Here is a 22218-nt window from a genome sequence, read left to right on the forward strand (position 1 = left end):
GTCGTGTCTTTTGTATGTTGATTTTATGCTGGCTTGGGAGAAATCAAATATTTGTTTAACGTGGTGAAGGTATACATGCCTGTCTTTAATCATGCCTTGTACTTTTAGTGTTTGTTAGTTTCTGAAGTTAAAATATACATTAAGGCAAATTTTGCCTCTTTTGTTGTTCAGATGGCCATTTCCATCTTGAATCTTGCACTAAATTGCAATACTACATTTGTGACACCAATTTCTGTGACCATAGGTGGATGTCAAACACAGGCCTGACTCCTGTAAGAAGCTGTTTTGGGGGACACTGAGGTTTTTATAACAGTAGTAACTCTAGCAGGTATCAAAAGAAAACATGCCATCCGAGCAAAGCCACTCACACATTGGATAGCTTCAGTGTGAAAACTGGATCCTTTAAACAGGAGCAGTAGTAAACTGATATGCTTGTCTTGTGGAGCTCTTCTTTTTGAGCTCTGTTTTTAGTATCTTCTTAAAAATAAATAAATTGGGCTAATTCTTAGAATGCAAACTTATTTAGTTTCTGGCAGGACCTGTGACTTATTTTTGTTCTAGTTGTAGTTAGTCTGAATATTGTATATGAGCTGCGTCCCAGGATTGCAGTACTTGTTTCCTAATTATTTTCCAGTCAAATTCATAAAACTGCAATATCCACAAAAGTGTGAATGAAGAGCAGAGTGCTCTTATTCTGAAGATTTTTTTTTGGTCCTGTTTTAGACCAAATTTAGCCAATCTGGAAGAACTATATATTGCCATATTTTCACTTAATTTTTTTCATCAACACTGAGGTAATGAGTTCCTTCATTGCAACTGTTGACTTGGAGATGCTGTTCCATAGGTCACTCATTCTGCTGTAGCTTCCCAACTTATGAAGGCATTATGTAGTCTAGAATAATTTCTATTCCCAAATAATTTCCACATAAGTGTTTAAAAAACCTTATTTTGCAGCAGTTCATCCGGGGCAAGCTCAACTGCTGAATCTTGTGCCAGAATTGTCTTATGTGTTTAGTTGTTTTAGCAAACATGAATTCAGATTCAGTGAGATATAGAAAATGGGCAGGTGACTACTGGACAAAGCAGTTTAGCTGTTTCAAGCTTTTTGGTGTTTGGCTAAAACTTATTATATGAGAGGTTGAAAGAATTTCATCTGTATCTGAGGGAATATATGAATAAAGAATTAGCTAAATGGGATGTCATTTACCTTACTCTCCCTTTATGTTTTTGGTTTTTTATTTCGTTTTGTTTACTGAAGAACATAATGTGTTTAACTCTTGGCAGTGTCTGTGCCTACTGATGTTGGATGATTAATATTTCAGTTACCTGCTTACTGAATGGATACTGTCTCTCGCATTACTAAAAAAACCACAAACAAAAAACCCAAACAAACACCCAAACCACCCCACCCCCGACTATCAGCATGTTGGAGAATATAACCAATTATGTGCTCACTCTAGATAGCATTTTTGGTATGATAGATGAAAAAGCAATAGTTACCAAGACGGGAGTCTGTCACAGTTGCTTGACCTATTTTGGAGTAACTAGGGGTGTGGGGCACACTTTCTTGCCTGGAAGATTTGATTCTTGTAAATATTTTCAGGTTGATACTTATGAATAGAAACATTGTTCAAAATGAGAGGTGCAGGTAAACCATTGGAAATAATCAGATACTGTATGTATGTGAAGTATGTAATTCTGGTTTATGTTCAGTCTGCTTGTCAAGTTACTGCAAATGATACAGTCTGAGTTAGTGAAGGCTATTTTCAAGCCAAATTTTTATAATCTTACTGTGAATTAATATGGGTAAGATTCTGGGAAAAAAAAATATTAAAAACTTGTTCAGGTTACCCAGTGGTTCTGTTTGTGGGAAAGTAAACCAGTTTTTCGTAGCTTTGTCTTAGGAGGCTGCTTAGTGCAGAATGAGGTTCTGCACAAGGAGTTAGGTCACAGGCACATGTTGAAAGCACACGTGTTCTCTAGGATAATTTGTGGCAGATGCCTTTGATGCTTTATTATCTAGCCTGCCTGCTTCATGTTTGCCATGGGTCAAGACTCACATGATCACTTACTATGGGTTGGCTAATCCACATCTATATGCCTAGTGTCGAGTAGATGCTGTACTTCAAATCAACATCATAGCTTTGTAGTAGCTGCTTTGTGTAGATGATCGCTGCTTGTTTCTTGGGTATGAATCTTCAGTCTTGCTGTACTTTTACTATACTTCTCACCTTTAGACTTCTCTCACCTAAGAACCATCAATTGTGTAAAGCAATGAATCACTTGGTTCTTTAATGAAGGCCGAACGGTTGTAAAGACTGTAGATATCTTGGTTGGGAGTGCAAATAATTCTTTTTCTTACCCAGAGTATTATACAGTATTTTACTGCGCATTTTGTACTAGTTAACTTCAACAGGGTTAGGCAATACAATTGCTGTGGTACAGGTGCAATTGCAAATCTTCAGTGTTACTGAAATATCTATAGACCAAACCTTTGTTATGATTCCTTGCAAGATCTTTGCTTTGTTGGAAAAAAGCCATAAATCCAAACAGAACTGAATTATGTGAAAGTCATTTAGCGGTAAAAAAATTTAACTGTTATAACAAAAATAGAAGAAACTAAACAATATTTAAAAACAAACGAGAACTGTTTTCTAGGAAAATCTAGCTTTGACATCTCTGCTGAAGTTTGGTTTGTGATTTAATGTAGGTAGGTAAATGGAGTTCTTCAAAGCATAAGTCGTATCACTTAAATAGGTCTAAGGTTTTGGAATCTTTAGAAATACGCTCCTGTTGGACTACTCTTTTGGACTTTAACTTACTTTTTAAGTCACTTTGGTTTTGCCTGTCTCCATTTTCTCATTCTCTTTCCATAGACAGTACATAAAATTGTAGATTACTTTAGGTTGGAAGGGACCTCAGAAGGTTGTCTAATCAACCGCCTGCTTAAACCATGTCAAACTTTAAAAGATCTGGTCTCTTACGGGCTCTAGTGCCTGACCACTTTCATTGTGGAGGTTTTTAATTTCTTCATCTGATAAGAATTTCCCTTGTGTGCAGCATGACTGCTACCTCTCATCCCTTTGCTGTGAACCTCCAAGAAACATCTGACTGTGAAGGTATTGTTTATATTCCCACTCCCTGCCTTCTGTTCTGCAGATGGAATAAACCCACCTCCTTCAACCGCTTCTTGTGCATCATATGCTCTAAGCCCTGGCCATCCTGATGGCCTTTCTCTGGGCTGTCTCCAGCTACATCCGTGGATATGACTGCGTATTCATTGCTGTCTAAGCTTCTCTCGTACAACTCTCGCAGCCAGCTGTAAGCTTAATTTAAAATTCTTGTTGCTAACTGCTGCCTTCTTTGAAACAATGATCAACATTTATTATTTAATATCTGGATGCTGTGTGTCTTATGCTGTGGAAGTTTTAGCAGCTTATAGGTGGTTTGTACTTCCGAGGAGAGTTTCTTTTTCAGCTGTGAGGTGTTGTGGGCATTAATGCAGAAGGTCAATAGAAAGAGTGACTTTCCTTTCTCTAGTATTGATGGGGGTAAGTATTCAATCCTCCTCCTTCTCTCCTATGACAAGAAGATCAAAGATGAAACAGTCGTCACACTTTCACCAAGGGTTATCCTTTTTTGTTTGCTTGATTTTTGGGGGAGGTTTGGGGGTTTTTTTTGTTCTTTTCTAAGGTTAAAGCTATTCCCCTTAGTGCTATGCCCTTTGGTTATATACCTGCCTGTGGTATTGCTCATACCATACCCAGTAACTAGCAGTCTTGAGATATGTTGCTTTGGGCACTTAGGTTTCAAAATACATAGCTAGTATTTTCATAGGTGGGTGTGACATGAGTTGTGTAAAGTGTAGGATGTGAAAATAATTATATATTTGTTCCTCTCCCTTAATGAAGGGTGTCTGTGGAAATAGGATAAATAAGCAAGAACACTGTATGTGACAGTCTTCCTGAACAGGCAGTGCAGCAGTGTGGGATGCAGGGTACTGTCTTCTCTTCTGCTGTGTCTGTACTATGCTTCTTATGCTATGGTTAGCACAAAAATTGCTGATCTAATTTGGATTTAACTGTGCAAATATTTCTTTATTTAGCATTGCTCATGCAAATACTTTCAAAGAAGCTTTTAGATAGATGTAACTTTTCTGAAATATATGATGTAGGCACTTTCGGGTATCAGGACATAGCAGATTATTAAGCATCTGTGTTGTTCAACCTGCATTTTGTAGACAAAGAAACTTCATGTTTTGCTAAACTTAGTTTGTAGTAACTGGTATCGCAGTGACTCTTTCCCTTGTTTGCATTTGCAAATTTACTTCCTTCCATTCAAGGCTAGACTTGACTGTGCACTTCTCTTCTTGCCTATGTTCTCTCCCAGTTGGCTACTAGTTCTCCTTCCTAGTGTGCCTGCCCTCTCTCCCCCTGCCCCCCAAGTTCATTCATATGCGTTTCACATAAACATCAGTTCTGTGAGGGATGATTTTCTGCTGGGTTACAGAGCCTGTTTTCTTTTACACACTGCAACAGATACCAAAACATGATTTGAAAGTCCAGTGGCGTTTCAGAAAACACCTCTTCTGGCACAAAATATCATCTAGAATGGATATAACTTTTTTAGTAATGTTAGATAGCGGATTTTCAAGTGGTACCTCTTTCTTTGTTACTGTTGACTGTTTGGCAAATGTTGCATTTAAGAATAGAAGTTCTCACTTTCTAATATGCACTTGCACCTCTTATGCCAAAATGTATGACTTGACATCCTGTGATGCATATACCTTTGTATTTAATAAGGATTCCTGCCGGATAGCCTTGCACAAAACTGCTTGTGTTATTACTTCGGTGGGAAGACCTGAAGATCAAGAAGCTGCAGGGCTTGGTTTTAATGATCCAGTTCAGAGCATGTCTCTTGCTGACTAATATCCTAGCATTGTCTTAACAGCCCCAAAGCATCATCCAATAATAGATAACCGTGTCTTAAAAATGAGGTCATGAATGCCTGTAGTCATCACAGTTTTACCTGTAGATAAAGGAATGGCTAATCTCTCCATCTTATTACATTTTGAATGTGGAAATCATTTCCTGCTTGCTTCCTTTAATACTTAAACTTGTAAATAGCAGCTTTTTCAGTTCTCGCTATACTAGTTCTGAGTTTGTGGTAGCCATGCTTACCTGCTTCTCTGGCTGAAGGGAGGGTCCTGTCTTTCAAGAGTCCTTCGTGATGCATGATTGTTCATAGCAAGATATAAAACTGTCTTCAAAGGTTAAACGTTTCAGATTAAACGGATGTTTCCAGTTAGTCTTAGTAGCCTGTAGACAGGCAGGCATCGGGCTTACTCGGGTCTTGATCCTTACTGAGCTACGGCCTTTGTCAGGGCTGTCAGTTTGAGGGGAAATTACTGTCTTTTTTTGGGGGGTGGTAATAGTAGAAAAATGTCATCAGTACTATGTTGCATTAAGTTAAGCTTCATATTAAATGCTAGTAAGCTGTGTTATATCACATTTGAATGTTAATATAGTTGCTCCTGTTGTATTTGTCACTATAGCATCATGATCTTAAGTCATCGTTTCCTTCATCGGCATTTGGAAATAAGTTACTGCATTATTATATATTATTGTATTGGTTGTATTGTAAGTATGGCTCCTCATGGTTATACAGTTGTGATGGTAGCAAATCTAGAAGAAAGATAGACAAGGTAACTTTTTTTAACAACTCTTTGAAGAGTCACTAGATCTTGCCTACTGGAAGTGCAGGTTGAACAAAAATTGGATAGCTTTGTTTTAGCTAGCCAACCTTGTGTTTTGCTGTGCTCCTAACCATCTTTTCAGTTAACAACCCACTTTGTTTTAACTAAATTAATCTGTCAGCTTCTGGCATTGTAGCTAGAGGCTCCTTTTTTCACTTAACATTTCCTCTGCCCTTCTGAAGGTGTTGATTGCATTCTATCAAGACTAAGCAGTATTTGAATCTTTTATTACTCACATTGAACCAATGTCTAGAAGGGTTTACTGGTCCATTAAGAGGCCAGAAATCTGAGGTTACAGTTAATTCTAGTCATAATCTTCCAGTAAAACTTGATTAAATGGTAGCATGTAAGAATTATTTTGCTGTTTAATGCTTTAGATGTTTGAAAGCTGGGAGTTGTTAGTCAGAGATAGTGTAAGTCATTATGGTACTTCTATTCCAGGACCTTCTAGGGCAACTGCAAAAGCAATTGAGGACCAGGGATCTTGGCAGTGAGCAGAGTGGAGTTTGTATTACAAGGTTCTGGTAGACCAGTGCCACGGTGCTTTTCAAGAAATTATTTATTTTACTGGAAAGCCCCTCAGTTTTCATAGAAAATATTACTATATAAAATGAGTGTACTGATATTTTTTTTGTATGTTATTGATCTTCCTTCACACAACTCATAATAATAACAAAAATTTCTGTGTTGCAGATTTAATCCAGTGCACAAATGAGATGAATGTGAACATCCCACAACTGGCAGACAGTTTGTTTGAAAGAACTACCAACAGCAGCTGGGTAGTGGTCTTCAAATCTCTCATCACAACCCATCATCTAATGGTGTATGGAAATGAGGTAATACAAAAAATGAATTGTCTGAGAACAGTTACAGCACTTCATTCCTAGAAATGTCAGCTAAATGCTTCCACTAATTATCTTTGTAAGAAAACCTTTATTTTTACCTTTTTGTGTCTAACTCTGCATGAACACAGGTCTCATTATATGTTTGTCTACTTAGTTTGTTTCTACTTTAAAGTTTGTAATTCTAGAATCAAAAGTAAGTGTCCTGAATGCTGGAGGTACCTTTTTTCTGTGGTGTTATTCTAATAATAAAACGAACAAACAAAATCAACAGAAATTAACTTGAATGGGATTCTGAAAGCTGAAAATGGAAGCATTTTTAGGTTCATGCTCTAGCTACTCCTGATGGTCTTTTCTCCCAGATAACTCGATTCTGAACTGATTTCCACCATCACTTCCTAACCTTTTGCAGTGGAGACAAATGTGTGCCTGTGAGCTGGCTTTAAGTGTGAACATCTAAATAATGCCGAATACTGTAGAACAATTAAACAAACCCCCAATTTACACAAAAAGGAATAAGCTCATTTTGTTCCACAACTTGAATTCCTATGGGGCCTTATTTTTCGAAATACCAAGCCAAGCATAGCAGCAGCTTGAATCTTCTGCATTTAAAAAATCAAAATTATACTTTTAAGGCTTTCTTAGAAAGTGTTTGTAAACATTCCTTTATACTGCGAACAGTCAGTATAATGTAAGCTATATGAATTTTTGAATTAAGAGGGATACCTTTAGAAAATTACAAGTAGGATTTTGTAGAGAGGACCAAAACTCTCCATTTCAGGTTGCATTCAGAGTTCTTACAGGTCACATAACTGCTTCCTCTGGCTGACTGGCTGGATTGTGGGGGGTTTTAAGTTTTAAAAAAAAATAATATATGTGTGTATATATATACACACTGGTTTCTCTTGCAGATTAGCTGCAGACTATTTCTGGTCTTGGTGAAAATCTATTCTTTGAAGCTGAGTAAGCCACAAGAGGGCAAACTCCTCATGTTGACTTTAAGCATTATCACTGGGATAATTGACACTTTCCAAAATAGAGTCTATACACTTTTGCTGTGCTTGCACTTTGAGTCATACAAATTTTAAACTGATGCCAATACACTTCATAGTAATTAAAGGTATTTCATGGGACCACTGTCTGAAATACTTTCCATTTTAAGAATAAAACTGCCAAACAAATTTTGCATGCCAGATGTGTTACAGAAGTAATGAGGGTAAGATTGCTGCTCAAGATGAAACTTTTCGCAGCTAGAAATAGTACTTGAACAATTAACATGGAAATTGAGTGCTTATGAAAATGTCTAGAAGTCTATAGAGAATCTGTAAATCCCTTTGTAAAAAAACTGAAAAGTGTTTGGTCCTCCAGCTTTTGCTTAATTCATTTATGGCTAAGTACTGAGTGCCTTTATTCTTCTCCAGTCTTTTTTCTATGTAGCCTATGTATCTGTGCTAATGAAAATAATTCAGGAGCACATGTTACACTAATTGGAACTGTTTTTCCTCTGTCAAAACGTTATTGCAAGTGAATGATTGGTTTATTTTTGTAGAAGCTCTCTATACAATGGTTTGTAAGGCAAAATTATTTTTCCTACTAAATTAAGATGTGGTGCCAGTGATCTGAAATGTGTCTTTACAGGATGAAAATAGCATCATTCCTTTTGTGAAACATAATTCGGAATTATGTGTAACTAATGAGATGTACTAAGTGTGATATTGTGTTAATGTTTTATATGGATTCTTATGTTTATTTAACGTTTGATTTATAAGCAAACTAACATTTACATTACCTTATTTTCATATTTAAGCTAAGTACCGTTACAATTGTATGCTGAGCAAAGATACTTTGGCTAATTCGTAAAATGAAATCAACTGTTATAAAATTGAAGTTAGTGAAACAATTGTGAGCGTGTAAAATGAGAACGTATTTGGGCAGATTTCTTCAGAAGTTTCCAGTTCCATATTCTGGCTTAAAATAAACAAAGTCTTTCGGTCAGAGGCCTTTATGCAGTATCTATGTGACTTTGCTTTGTTCACAAATTTTTGCATAAAAAATAGTAAGTAGCTTCATTTGAAAGTTTAGCTGAGTTTTTGTAATAGTTTCTGGATTTGAAATCAATCTTAAAGTATAAAAGCTGAATTTCATAAGCTGGATAAAAAGCGTTTCTAGTACTGTTACCTCAGTTCCAGCTCATTGGTAATATAGTAAAAGCATTCCAATTTTTCCTTTCATCTAGCGTTTTATCCAGTATCTGGCGTCCAGAAACACGTTGTTTAATTTGAGCAATTTCCTAGACAAAAGTGGATTGCAAGGTAAGGCGTCTTTTTCATTAAAAGTTAGTAGTGTGCCAGGGGACAGTAAATACAACTTCGTAACTCTAATGGACTGTGTCATTTAAGAAGTAATTTTTCTGTCTGTTTTACCCCAGACTGCATTTCTTAATTTAAAATGCTGTTGTGGCATGGCAGAAGCTGTCTGCTGGAGGAATTTGTTGCATCCTTTAGGAAAGGCTTGCTTATAAATGCTTCTAACTTTCTTAGCTAAACAGATCTGACTTAGTATTCCTGCTAATTCTGAAGAGATTTCTCTGTTTGGAGAGGTATATTTTGATTAGTAAGTTAAATTTCAAAAAAATCCATCATATGTACATCAGATACGGCATGTCAGCGAGACAAGAACTGTGTCTAAAAAATAAAAATAAATTAACTTTTTGGGAAATTGCTTGAAGATCTTTCCATCCATCTTTGAGACTAATTCTATGGGCAAATAAGTTTTTGTCTGCTTCGGATTTTTCAACTGAAATACCCTTCCAAACTGTTACGCTGCAGTTCAGTGCAGTTCTGGTCATACATGTAGCTGTCGTCTTTTTTCCTCCTGAGGTGGTTTTTTACTTTCTGCATTACTTTGTATATAGGTGCTTCTACTTTTTGCCACAAGTGTACTAAAACAGGCACACAGAGTGGCTGCCTGGGCACAGAAACCTTCTCAGTGATAACCAAGGGTCTACCAAATTGCCTCATTTTATTGAGTCTTAACTTCCATGGTCTCAGTACAGATTATGAACAGATCTTTTTCTTGGTCTGTATCCTTAGACTGACAGTTGTCAAAATATTTCCTCTCGCCACTGTCTTAACCTAGGAAAATTTCTGTCATGTCTTAATCTTTCCTTCAGTGCCTTTTTTTTCCTATTCAGTTGTAAATGAGAGCATGTGTTGTGAAGTTGACGCAAATGTCTTCGTGAATGCATCATGTGACTTTTTTGGTAATAATTTCTAACAGAGTATGAGAGAACTTGCATAAAAATACTTTGTTTTGCTTTGTAAGTAATTTCCTTAGGAAGCGAAGCGTAAACTTCTACATAGTTCAGGTCTTCTAGATATTTGCAGTATTGTCTGATTTAGATGGTGAACACTATGACATACGTGGTTCTTTGTAACACAGATTAAGTACAAAATCAGGCACAAATACAATGAAGCTGTCTTGTGCTAATATCTTGCACTTTATTTAGAGTAAGGTTCTTGATATTTAATTGACTAAGTAAGTAATAAGCTTCTGAAACTTGTTTTTTAGGTTATGACATGTCAACGTTTATCAGACGGTATAGTAGATATCTGAATGAAAAGGCAGTTTCCTATAGACAAGTGGCTTTTGACTTCACAAAAGTAAAAAGAGGGTAAGGACTGTATTTTGTTTTGCTCATCTTGAGGTTTTGTCTTATGTCCTGTAACTGAAGTGGAAAATACCAGTGTTGGCTCCAGCTTAGTACAAGACAGTAATGTCTGCTTTTCTCAATTGAGTATCTCCCGTGACACGCAAAGGCTTAACTGCCAATTTATGTATATTGCAAAAATATTTTACTTCAGTTGTTGTAATTTTGCTTCTTTAAACATTGACAGTTTAATATAAAGGAATGAAAAATGGTATGCATCAAATTATATATCACAAAAGTGGCAGTTTGGACAAATCTTCCACGATACATCACAAAGTTACTTTGTCTTGCATGTAGTATAGGGGACTATGCAATTTACTTGTGCTTCTAGCTCTGGAATGTTTAAGTGACAGATGTTCTGTGAAACACCTTGCAGTCCTTCCTGGTGTTTCTCTGTTCTTGTCCCAAAACGTCTGTATGAAGTTTACTACCTTTGTAAAGGCAGTGCAATTCATGCTTTTAACGGAACATTGTAGTAGATGCTATTCTGAGTTTGTCTACAGGAATTAAACTTTCCCCTGGAAAGTGAGGTCCTTTAAGAGAAATCGGTTGTTTGAGACTAGGTACCTGTTTACATGTAAAATAACACAGTGCAGAGCACCAGTAATTGCGTAAATTGCATGTTATAGTGAACGATGGAATTAATCTGGAGATCTCTGCCATCAGGAAGGCTGGAGAGCGTGTACTGGTCATGGCTGAGAATCTTTCCATCTTTCTCCATCATCTTTGTATGCAGTGCTTTTTTAAAGTTTAAAAACATAATTTTAGTTTTACATTTGGGCATCCTTTATCATCCATACACAGGATAATTTATATTGATGCTAAAAACTTAATTCTTAACCCACAAAAATCTCAACTTTAAACTGTTAAATGAGTTAACTGCAGTAGTGGGCTGTCTAATGGTATCTGGCATTAGTATTACAAAGGCATTTGAAATTGGCCTGAGATCACTGTCCAGATCTCTTATGCCTCCTTGCTAATACTGTACAGTCCATTTGGTTTTGAAATGTGAAGCTAAAGTAAAGTGGAATGCTTGGGTTCCTTTTGCTCTTTCTGCCTTTGGAGATGGTTGGAGTCCCAACAACACCAAACACTTAGTCTTTTCCACATATAGGATGTGTGTGTGGTAAGGTGGCTGCAGGTACACCAGAGATACACACAATTGTTTTATAATCAGGTGGTTTAGGCCTCATGAGGTGAATTATTTAGCTCACAGCATGTGCCTGGAGGTCCTTCTGTGAGCCAGCAGGAATAACTGTTCTGGTGGCCGCAATCTACCTTTTCCACACCTCAGTTTTTCTTAGGGGCTCTGCACGCATGCCCTGCCACTTTAGGTTTATTGCAGTTGCTGTTTGCTGTTAGGAGGGAGTATGCAGCACGAGTAGAAAGCTGGAAGCAGCGTTCTCCCCATTGCCTTCAAGCCTGGAGAACAGCCACAGCCTTCTCTGTGCAGATGCACTGTGAGATTTGCACTTGCAGGAAACATTTGGTTTGCTGTGTGCATGCTGATGAACTGCAAGGCTGTCTGATTTGTCTTACAGAAAGCAGTTGTTTCTTGTCACTGAGGTGATTTAAACTCTTCCTTGGTTGTTGCTTTTCTTGGATATTTTTGGTCTTAGTCTATTTAATCTGGACAATTAATAAATCAAATATTGGTAGTCAGCTATTAAAAGGAATTGTCATGTAGTCCTTGTAATCTTTCTGAAAAAGCTTGAAAAACATATTGCCACAGTTGTTCATTCTTTCTTACTGCTTTTAGTTGAAAATCATCCAAGCTAACACAAAATAATAATCAAGTGATTGGAAAAAGCATAGGTAAAAATTTGCTTCGGAAATAACCTTCAGAGCACTTTTTTGGTTCCCTGATGCATCATAGCTCTGCTATATTTCTGAGCACTATCAGTTTCATTTCCTCTGAATAAAAATTCATCTTGGATTCATATTTTGGCGAAATAAGTTGTTGCTTTTGTACACTGCAGTTATTACAGTTGTATTGGCTAGACAGCGTTCTTAAACACCAAAATGCCTGCTTTGAATGGCAATGATTTAAATGTTTTCTCTGACCTATTTTATTTTCTACATTATGTTTCTCACTAACAATTGCCTTCAAGATTCAGGTGAAGAATTCTCTTTTGTTTTGCACAACAGGGCTGATGGAGTGATGAGAACAATGAGCACAGAAAAACTCCTAAAAACTGTACCAATTATACAAAATCAAATGGATGCACTTCTTGACTTCAATGTAAGTTTAGCAGCATGTACATGCCAACATGCTATTGACTTTGTTGTACAAACCTGCACAAGCTTGTAAAATAGGTCAAGATTAAAGGTCTTGAACTTGGTTCCATGTTATCTGCACAGCTTAAAGAGCGCAAATTTTGTTCATGGGTATACCCCCAAGAAAGCAGCAAAAAGAAATACGATGCTCACTGGAGAGAATGCTTTGTGCTAAATTACTGTTGTTTGTGTACATTGAGTAAGAATAGTTTGTTCCTTTAGAAGTTGATTATTTCTGCCCTCTGTCTTCAGTTATGTTAGTTAACGTTAACATTAGTTAACAAAAATGTCTGCCAAAATGATTTGATTTAATTCTGTGCTGAGAGATTCTGTGTTGATTTGCTATGCTGCTACTTTCCACTAATAGCCAGTGAGAGCATTGGAAAGCGTGCCTTGGGACAGAGTACTGGAGTTCAACTAGAAGTTTTCCAATAAGGGATCAATTCAGTTAAATTAACTTTTTTCTGATCTTCCTAGGTCAATAGCAATGAACTTACAAATGGTGTAATTAATGCTGCCTTCATGCTCCTCTTCAAAGATGCCATTAGACTGTTTGCGGCATATAACGAAGGGATTATTAACCTCTTGGGTAAATATAACTGCTTTCTGCAATGTTAAACTTTGGGGAGGGAGCTCAGTAAACAAGCGCAAAGAGCTGCTCTTTTTTGAGAAGTTGAAATAGTCTTACTGTAAAACATCAAAATATTTCTGTTATTTCCAATTCAGATTTATTTCCAAGGTTTTTCTATCCAATTGCATTTTCCATTGCATTGTATACAGAGATGGATAAATTTCTGAAAGCAAAGCCCATTCAAGATTTTCTTCACTTCATTTTTTTTGCACTGCTTTGTTGGGTTTTTTGGGGTTTTGTTTTTTGTTTTTGTTTTTTTTGTCTCATTGAACTGCATGTTATTGATGGGTTTTTTTCTTTAAGAAACAAGACCAGGTTTTGTTTGTTTTTAAGTGGAATAAGTTATGGTCAGTTACAAATTTGCAGTCACAGCATCTGTGATTGCTTGGCTATTGAAACTTTAATGTTGCTTGGTTTTAATGATTGGTTGGTTTATGTTTCTAGAGCATATCTTATATTTTAAGGGGAATTACAAATTCAGGGTTCCAAGCCCTTTCACTTGCACACACTGGAGATGCAGGGGAGCCTAAATTTGGGAAATAATTGAGTTGAAAGTAATCTGTTGATTTGCTTGGTTTGGTTGTATTCTGTGATTGGATCAAGCTACCTGGTTGCTGTTATTACCCAATGCTTGCAAAATAGAGAGCAAAATCCAGAATTAGTCAGTAAAGGACAGTCATGCTTCCAGTCTGAAGCCCCTGTCTACTACTTTTCCCTCAGTAAGAAGAACTTGCAGTTGCTTTCACTCATGTTTTGAGTGAAGCTTAATATAGAAACAGGCCTTGAAAGCGCCATTTCAAGGAGGGTGGGACCCTCTCGCTTTCAGCACTGGTGTTTTGTAATCAGTTGCACCTCATTGTAGATCACACCGTAACAAGAGGCATCAGTCTGGCAGAGAATATCAAAATCTTGCCTGATATGTGGCCACTGGAATAGAGTAGACGTTTGACTGCCAGATTGTAAAATTGCCTTTTTTTTTTTTGTCCCCAAGAGGATGAATTTACATTTCTCTAGGTGACCTATTCTTAAACTTGATTGTCCTCTTCAGGGTGGTTATGCTTTTGTGAGATCTAGTACCTGCAAGGTAAGGTGTAATTGCATGCATGCGATCATTAGCTCATGTTCAACGGAGCTTTTGTCATTTGGTGCAAGTTAGGCATAGTGACTTCTGCAGTTAACATAATAAAACAGATCTGCAGGCATTTTCTGTTTGTCTTGTTTTATATGCTTTTACTTTGCATATCCTTTGCACAATGCTTGATTTCTTATTTAATGCAAGTATTCTTACTGTTTATAGAAAAATACTTTGATATGAAAAAGAACCAGTGCAAAGAAGGCCTTGATATATATAAGAAGTTCCTCACTAGAATGACACGGATCTCAGAGTTCCTTAAAGTTGCAGAGGTAAACTTTAGTCAGCCAAGCTTTGCCCTTTATTTGAAACAGCTTATAAAGTGCTTATTTTCTCGTAAAGCAGATACTTATTCCTTCCAGCCTAATTGCAGTTCCATCAAGGGTCATCTCATCAGTCTCTACCCTGGTGATTAGTTCATTTGAAGACTATATTGAAAAACCTGACTACAAAATACTTACTGGTTTACCTTTTACTTAAGGAGGGTGTATAAATATGCATTTTAAAATTTCCTCAGTTACATAATAATTGTGAGCTTTCTTTGAAGACAAACCTTGCTTTAAACAAATAAAGTAACTTCATGATGATCTGGTGCTTTCTATGATTCTAGCTGTATTCTAGTTTGAAACCCACAATTCTGCCATAAGTTTTAGATGAAATAACAGCTTCACAAATAAGAAATTGAGACAAGTAGATGAACATGTGATTATTTTTTTATAGATGTCTTGGCTATAGGTGCCTTTATAGAGGAAAAAGCAGTTACCTTGCAAAATGTTTTGTTTGTGGTTTTTTTAAATGTATTTAGTCTGTTGCATTCTTGTATCTGAAGCATTGCTGAATTGATGTCCTAGTATTATAGAATTCCTCAGTTGAGATGTGCTCCTGTTCTTGTTTTGCTTTCCTTCACTATTCATATCTCTCTTAAAAAAATTAAGCCATAAAGCTTGGCTTGCTGTCTGTCCTGACAGAATACCTTCAGCCGTCTTTGGTTGAAAGCACTGTCAACTGAAGTTGAGAGTATTAATCTTTCTATTGTAACAATATATATCCTGCTGCAGAACATCTTAAGTTTGATCTGCATTTTAAAAAACGGTTTCTTTATAAAACTTTGAAGGTGCTTTGTTTTAGCAAATATATGCTCTATATCAGTAGGTCTGAGAATTTACCACATAAATTGTGGGAAACTTCTCTAGCCTTAAAATTCTGAAACATTTGATTCTTACTCTGTTTTATTTCTAAGGTTGTATCTGTTAAAATGTCTCTTTAACATGCCTACTTCAAATGTGTATACATTTAACAGAAGAATTTATTATAACCAACCATTATAGAGTTCAGATTGTAGAGATTTAAAATGTATATGGACAGGTTTGTGCTTTTTACATGACTTCATCTTAATGTTGTTTGCTTTTTGAGCATCTCTGCCTTTAACAAAAGCAAACAGGTTCTGAAGCTCATTTGTTTTTATTACAGCAAGTTGGAATTGACAGAGGAGACATACCAGATCTCTCCCAGGTAGATAAACCTATTATGTATTTGCCAGTACATGTCTGTTTTGGGGTTGCGTAATCAGAAAAACTTGGCATCATGGCATTCACTTATGCTTTCTTGCATACGTTGTCACCAGGTTATTTCCAAGTTTGTGATTAAATCCAACCTCTGTCAGAGTCTGGCTTTTATATGCAGTGATCCTATTGTAAAATATTATAGATCACTTCTGTCATACTCTAATTGAGTTTTAAGACAACCTTATTTCTATCATGCTTGAAGACGCAATTTAGATCTGTGAGTTCACATAATGAAACTTTTACATGATATTATGAAGCTGTGGGTTTTAGCAGGCTTGCTTTTGGCTACATGCCCATTTAAATCATTGTGAAGGCTTGCAGAGCATGCACATAGAAATGACTTTAGGTACAATTTTCTTCTTAGTGTCTCTTGAAATACTGGCTGCTTCCGATTGTCTGCTTGCTGTTTCCTAGCTGTTAATTTTAACGTCTCTTGACATATTTCAGTACTTACTGGTGAGTCATTATGACAGAGTAATGTAGTGAGGAGAGTACATCACCTGATACTTTAAGTAATTAAATATGTACAGGATGCCAAGATGCAGTATAAGTATTCTGAGCTGTTGTACCAGTTGCCCTACAGTTGCATTTTCTGAAAGTCTTTTAACTACTGATTTGCTTTGCCTTAGATTCTTCAAATCTGTTCCCGAATGTCTCTTTTTGCAGGCACCGAGTAGCCTTCTTGATGCTTTGGAACAACATTTAGCTTCTCTAGAAGGGAAGAAAATCAAAGATTCCACAGCTGCAAGCAGGTGCTTATGCCCTTGTCCTTTGAAACAATCATTCAATCGAATGTTAAATCCATTATTTTCGATTTCATTATAAACTAAGGTTTGTGTAGGCTATGTATTAGCAGTGATAGAATAGCAAGTTATTGTATCTTTTGCTGAGTACTTAAGACAGCTTCTTCCAGGTCAACAGAACTACAGTCTAAGGAGCTGCAAGCACTTGCTGTAGGATCCCTTGTGTAGTAGTTATACTTTCAACATCTAATCTTGAACTTCTGAAGAGAAACTAAGGGTTTTTTCACTTACTGCCTGCAAATGTTCATGTTATGTTAATAATAAGACTTCTGTAAGGTACGCAACATTTATTTATTAATGTCCTTAGACTCTTCTATATCAACTTTAATCCCTTTTTTGTCAAAAGCAAGGAAATGCTTCCAGAAGGCCTTACATTAAGAATGGATTTTTAAAGTAATTGGGGATTAAAGCCATAATGTATATGGTAAAAGGCATTCACTGATTTTGAGTGCTTGCTAAAACACAAAGTGCAATTTAGAGAAGTCCTCTAGGCAACTAACTTCATTGTTTAAATTCTAAAAAACTTAATATTGGGGGCGAAGACTTGCAAAATTAAATAGCATTTCTTTATTGCACATTCAAAAAATAAGGCAGTAATATTTTATATGTTCTTTTTTTATGGTAGTGACAATATGAGGGCTTAGCACCATTTTGTTAGCTACTTCTCAGAATACTTGCTTTCTTTTGTAAGATTAGTTTGTTTTAAAAGTTCAGTATTTGTGTTAAATCTTTTTGCACACTCTTAAACATGATGATAAATTGCAAACTTTTCCTCTGGGATATACTAGTTGCATTGATAGTTTCTTAACTAAACCTGTTAAATTAGCAACAATTTGAGTTGGAGCCCAGATTATTGGAGACTCCCGTGTATCTACAAATAATGCCATCTTAGGCAAACAGGAAAAGAGCAAAGGCTTCAAACATGAATTCTGTGATGCCGTTTGGAGGGGAAACATTTAAGGAGGAAAATCCAGAATCTAGTGTACAAGAGTAGATGGCATGATTTCCAGGAGTTTTCATTTTGCAGTTCATATGGCGTATCTTTCTAAACTTACCACTTTGTATTGTACAGTGTAAGATATAACCAATGGTATGAAGAGTTCAGAAGGAGACTGGGAGGATACAAGCAAAGTGTTCTCTAGGTGATCTTATCACGTGTCACCTATTAACAGCCAGCTTTTCTCCGGTCCAATTACTTTAGGGCTACCACCCTTTCCAATGCAGTCTCTTCCCTTGCAAGCACTGGCCTGTCCCTCACAAAAGTTGATGAAAGGGAAAAACAAGCCGCGTTAGAGGAAGAACAGGCTCGCTTAAAAGCTTTAAAGGTAGGCATACAGAATTTTTAATTGAAAACACTTTTCCTGTGTTCCTGTTGATAGCTTATTAAGGTTCCTAAAGGAGCAAAGGGAAAAAAGTTATTAATACTGAACACGTACTGTTGGCAGAGTGCTGGAAGTAGAATCTTATATACATATACCATACAACTTGTGGAGGGTTTGTTAAAATCGTTTCTGAAGGATTTGTGGCAGCACTGACTCTTGTAATTATAAGTAGCTGACACTAGTGTGTGGAATAAATGAAAATAATTCTTTAGTTCTGCTTTACTTACCTCCAAAGTCATATACACAAATGTTGTTTCTGGATTTCTTATGCCAGCTCACTTTCCCAACAGGAGCAACGTCTAAAAGAACTTGCAAAGAAACCTCATACCTCTTTAACAACTGCAGCTTCTCCTGTGTCAACTGCAGCAGGAAGCATAATGACTACACCAGCCATTGATATTTTTTCTACCCCTAGCTCTTCAAACAGGTATGCTTAATGGTGTTGCTTCACTGTCAGATGCGCTGCAGCTAGGATTTCCTCTAAATTTCTGCTGCAGAGTGTACGTTGCAGAAGGTTGGTTGGATGTAGAGTTCATTAGTGATATGATAAGAAATGATGTTTTGGGTAAAGTTGATGGGAAAATAACCTATTGCCATAAATAACATAAAGTGTGCGTTTTCATCATCCATTTGTGGAATAGTTTCTGATACGAACCAACTGCTGACAGCCCTTGTAGCTGCTGTTAGTGAGCCAGACAGTTGGAACTGTAAAACACACACACTTTGTACCCAAAGAACCTTACAAGTTGGAAAAATCAAATAAAAATTCAGTTTGGGAGGTCATAAAGATAATACTGAATTTAATGTTGCATTTCTAGATCTTTAAAAGTAGAGTGGTAACAAATTTTCTCGGTAGATTTTCAGAAAAAGGAAAGCCTGAAACACGGTTCAAAAGGAGAGGCAGGTTTTGCAGTCTTGAGTTGTATCTTAAACATCTCTGTCTGCAAGGAATTGCAAGGATAGTGCAAGACTACTCACTGTACACTAATCCTGATCTTTGACTAGCAGGAACTGTTGGTATGAGTAGGTGTGTGATCTTCATTCTGTAAAATACCTGTCAAATCAAGCAGTAGCAGAAGGTACAGTGCTTTTATCAGTATAGAAGGAAATAGCTCTCTGAAGGCATGTTTTTGCTTTGAGTGTGATCCTAAACATAAAGGATTGCTTAGTTCTTCTGTTAGAACAGTAGAATCTTATGTGAGCTCTTTTAAAGTAGTCAGCACTTTGACAGCCGTCTTTCCCCATTAGAAAGCTATTGCAGGAAACTACTTGATACCAGATATGTGGAGAAGAGCTGAACCACATATAAGCTCCATATAAGGAGCTAGAGAATCTGTCAGTGTTGGTAACTGAAAGACTTCCTTGAAAAAATATTTTCTTTTAAATTGCTTTTTAGAGGCCAAAATCTTTGAAATGGGCATAAGCTTTGAACTAGTAACTTGAATATCTGATCTTGCTTCTTAAGAGGTCTGAAACATAGAAACATCTGATAAAGCTTCTTCAAACAGCCAGAAACGCTACATAGTGAAAACAAGAGCATTTCCTTCTAAAAAAACAAATGCTAGTTTGTCTTCATGTTTAAATTCAGTTGCTGGCAGTATGACTATGAGCAAAGAGCAGATTTTACAGCAGGAGCTGCCATGAAGGGGATATGTTGGGTCATAAGTTCCGTTGCTTGCTGTTAGATGCAACGTGTCTGATTAATCCCTATCATTAACTTGAACAAGCTTTACCTTGAAAATTATCTTGGTTCTGCTGCTCACATTAGAGCTGTGCCAGACCATGCTGCTTTTTAATAGGAGCAGTAGTGGCAAAATGTGATTTCAATCACTGTTGAAACAAAATAGTAAAAACTGAATGATACAAGTGGTTGGGTCAGCAAGAGAATATACAGAGATCTAGGATGTTGCTACTAGCCTTTAAACTCTTGTGCCAGTCTCATTTCAAAAGATGCTTGGATGCCATAGTGACTTAGCTTCTGTCCGTAGTAGCAGCCGTACGTGCAAATTTTGGTTCATTTTGTGTGCTAAAAAGTTCTGAGTGAACACCAGTACCCCATTTTTTTTTCAAGAGTAATTTAAAGTGTGAAATGAACTCTCTGCAAGAGGGTGAATTTTACTGTTCCTGTTTGACTCTTGAATTCATTGCAGCAGTTGTATTTAAGACTTCACTCTTCATTTCCATGTGATGTTCTTAGGTCTCAGTTTGGTTTTGAATAGTCTGAAATGTGCATTTAAATGAGCTTTCATTCACACGACTGTGTGATCAAGTGTTTCAAGGCTGCTTATATTTTGCTTTCCTCAAAGTTCTTTAATAGCTCATAGATGTAAGCCACTTTCTCAGCAGTGGTTGAAAGTGGAAAGATAAGAATTGTGGACTTTAGATGTAACATTTTGGTGGTGCAGCCCGTTAGAGTTCATTCTGTCAGTCTGCCTTTGTCATACTGTAGGGCTTTCATGAGGTTATTTTAAAAGCTGCTGAAGATTGCTGAACATAACATGTTCTAGCCCTGATGTAGGGCTGTGAGGAAGATGAGAAGACTGGTTGTCTTCCTGTCTTAGACAGCTTTGACAAGTCACGTGGTATAACAGAACTTAGCTTGCTAAATTAACACTTTTCCACAGAACTGAAAATGTGGAGTTCACCAGACTTTCTGATTTTGGCTTAGTTCTATCCATTTTGTAACAACCAATTTGTAACAAAGCTTTCCTTACTGTTGACAGTCGGTAGCATTTGCCTTGTATTGAAAACTGTGATGTAGTTCAAACAGTTGTATTAATTTATCTTTGTAGCACTTCAAAGCTGCCAAATGATCTGCTTGATTTGCAGCCAACATTTCATCCGTCTGTCCATCCTATATCTGCTGCTCCACAAGTAGGAAGTACCTGGGGAGGTAAGAATTCTGAATTGGATTAAGGTTCTAATTGCTGTGGCCAGATTCCTGTAAATGTTTCCCCTAGTCTGTGGGCTGTTTCTTCCCTAAAGACAGAGATCTTGCAAAGACAAGCTACAAGCAGATGAAGAGAGTGGAAAAAGTCAAATCTGGGTATGGATTAAAATAATGTAGGAGCATGTGGTGATTACAAAGAATTCTGATACAAGAGTTCTTAGTAGCAAAGTTACTTTAATTGTTGACCAGCTCTGTCAGCCTCGTAACTGCTGTCTTCAAGAGTCACATAGCAAGCTACAGAAACTTAGCTGTGAGAAGTCAGTTCTGTGAAGATGTCTGCCAGATAGCCCATGTTGCATACACGGGAACTTGAGTACAGAATTTTTTTAATACACGTTTTAAATTTTGTCTAATGTTAAATCAAATTTGCGGGTGATAATAGAGCAGAACTATCCATAGTTGTCACAACTGCCTCCTTTCAGGCCTCATCCAAGAAGGCAAGAAAAGCCATAGTTCTTGAAAACAAAATAAGGCATCTCTTTACAAATTCTCTGCTGTATTTCATTTAACTACAAAGGCAAATTAGCAAAAGCTGTCGTTGGATCTCTTTAAGTGAAGAGACAAAATTTATAAGGAACTCTTCCCTCTGGAATTTACTTCGGAGTAGCCAAATTATGGTTCTGCCCAGTTGCTAGGGTGGGCTGAATGAGATGTTAGATTATCGTATTGATACAGGCAAGTTCTTAAACCAAGGAGGTAAGCAAGAGCGTTCTAGAAAGTCATGAATGTTACTTCAAGATTAGTTTGAGTGTTAAAGCATTTACTCATTTACTCAAAGCTGTTTTTCTCTTTGCTGCTTTGCAGTGTTCCAGAATACTTCTGATATAGGTAACATATTGCCTGCTTGCACTGTTGGTTATACTGGTGGAGGATTAAAAATCTCTTATAAAGATGTTTCTTTTTACTTTTCTACATAAATGACACTCAATAAAATAGTAAACTCCTGAGCTATGTGGCTATTTGCAGATTTTTTTTTTTTTTTAGAAATCAGATGCTTGCAAAAATGCTTTCTTTTATGATGTGAAAAATTGGGAGTTGCTGCTTCAGAAAGTTTTGTAGGCATCGGAATAATCCTGTTCTGAAATTTTACTTCACTATTTCTTTTTATGAGCTATAGCTTTTCCTAAACATCTTTCCAGTTATCTAATATATCTTCATAATAAGCAGTGTAT

At 36.7% G+C, this 22218-nt stretch overlaps 1 protein-coding gene across 4 annotated transcripts in view; it reads left to right on the plus strand.

Annotated features, from left to right (window-relative positions):
- PICALM (phosphatidylinositol binding clathrin assembly protein) overlaps window positions 1–22218 on the plus strand; it is a 72171-nt gene that overhangs the window by 23835 nt on the left and 26118 nt on the right. For 2 of the 4 annotated variants that reach the window (XM_050903465.1, XM_050903480.1), the window contains exons 2-12: window positions 6449–6591; window positions 8834–8909; window positions 10168–10270; window positions 12455–12548; window positions 13061–13172; window positions 14512–14618; window positions 15817–15858; window positions 16578–16663; window positions 17916–18039; window positions 18387–18523; window positions 20889–20989. In XM_050903465.1, coding sequence (XP_050759422.1) covers window positions 6449–6591; window positions 8834–8909; window positions 10168–10270; window positions 12455–12548; window positions 13061–13172; window positions 14512–14618; window positions 15817–15858; window positions 16578–16663; window positions 17916–18039; window positions 18387–18523; window positions 20889–20989 — 1125 coding nt within the window. Of the gene's footprint in view, window positions 1–6448; window positions 6592–8833; window positions 8910–10167; window positions 10271–12454; window positions 12549–13060; window positions 13173–14511; window positions 14619–15816; window positions 15859–16577; window positions 16664–17915; window positions 18040–18386; window positions 18524–20888; window positions 20990–21850; window positions 21875–22218 lie in introns of all 4 variants that reach the window. The other 2 variants (XM_050903473.1, XM_050903486.1) reach the window with 2 other exon arrangements.

This window comes from Gymnogyps californianus, chromosome 1 (genome assembly GCF_018139145.2).
Source record: "Gymnogyps californianus isolate 813 chromosome 1, ASM1813914v2, whole genome shotgun sequence".
NCBI classification, from domain to species: Eukaryota; Metazoa; Chordata; class Aves; order Accipitriformes; family Cathartidae; genus Gymnogyps; species Gymnogyps californianus.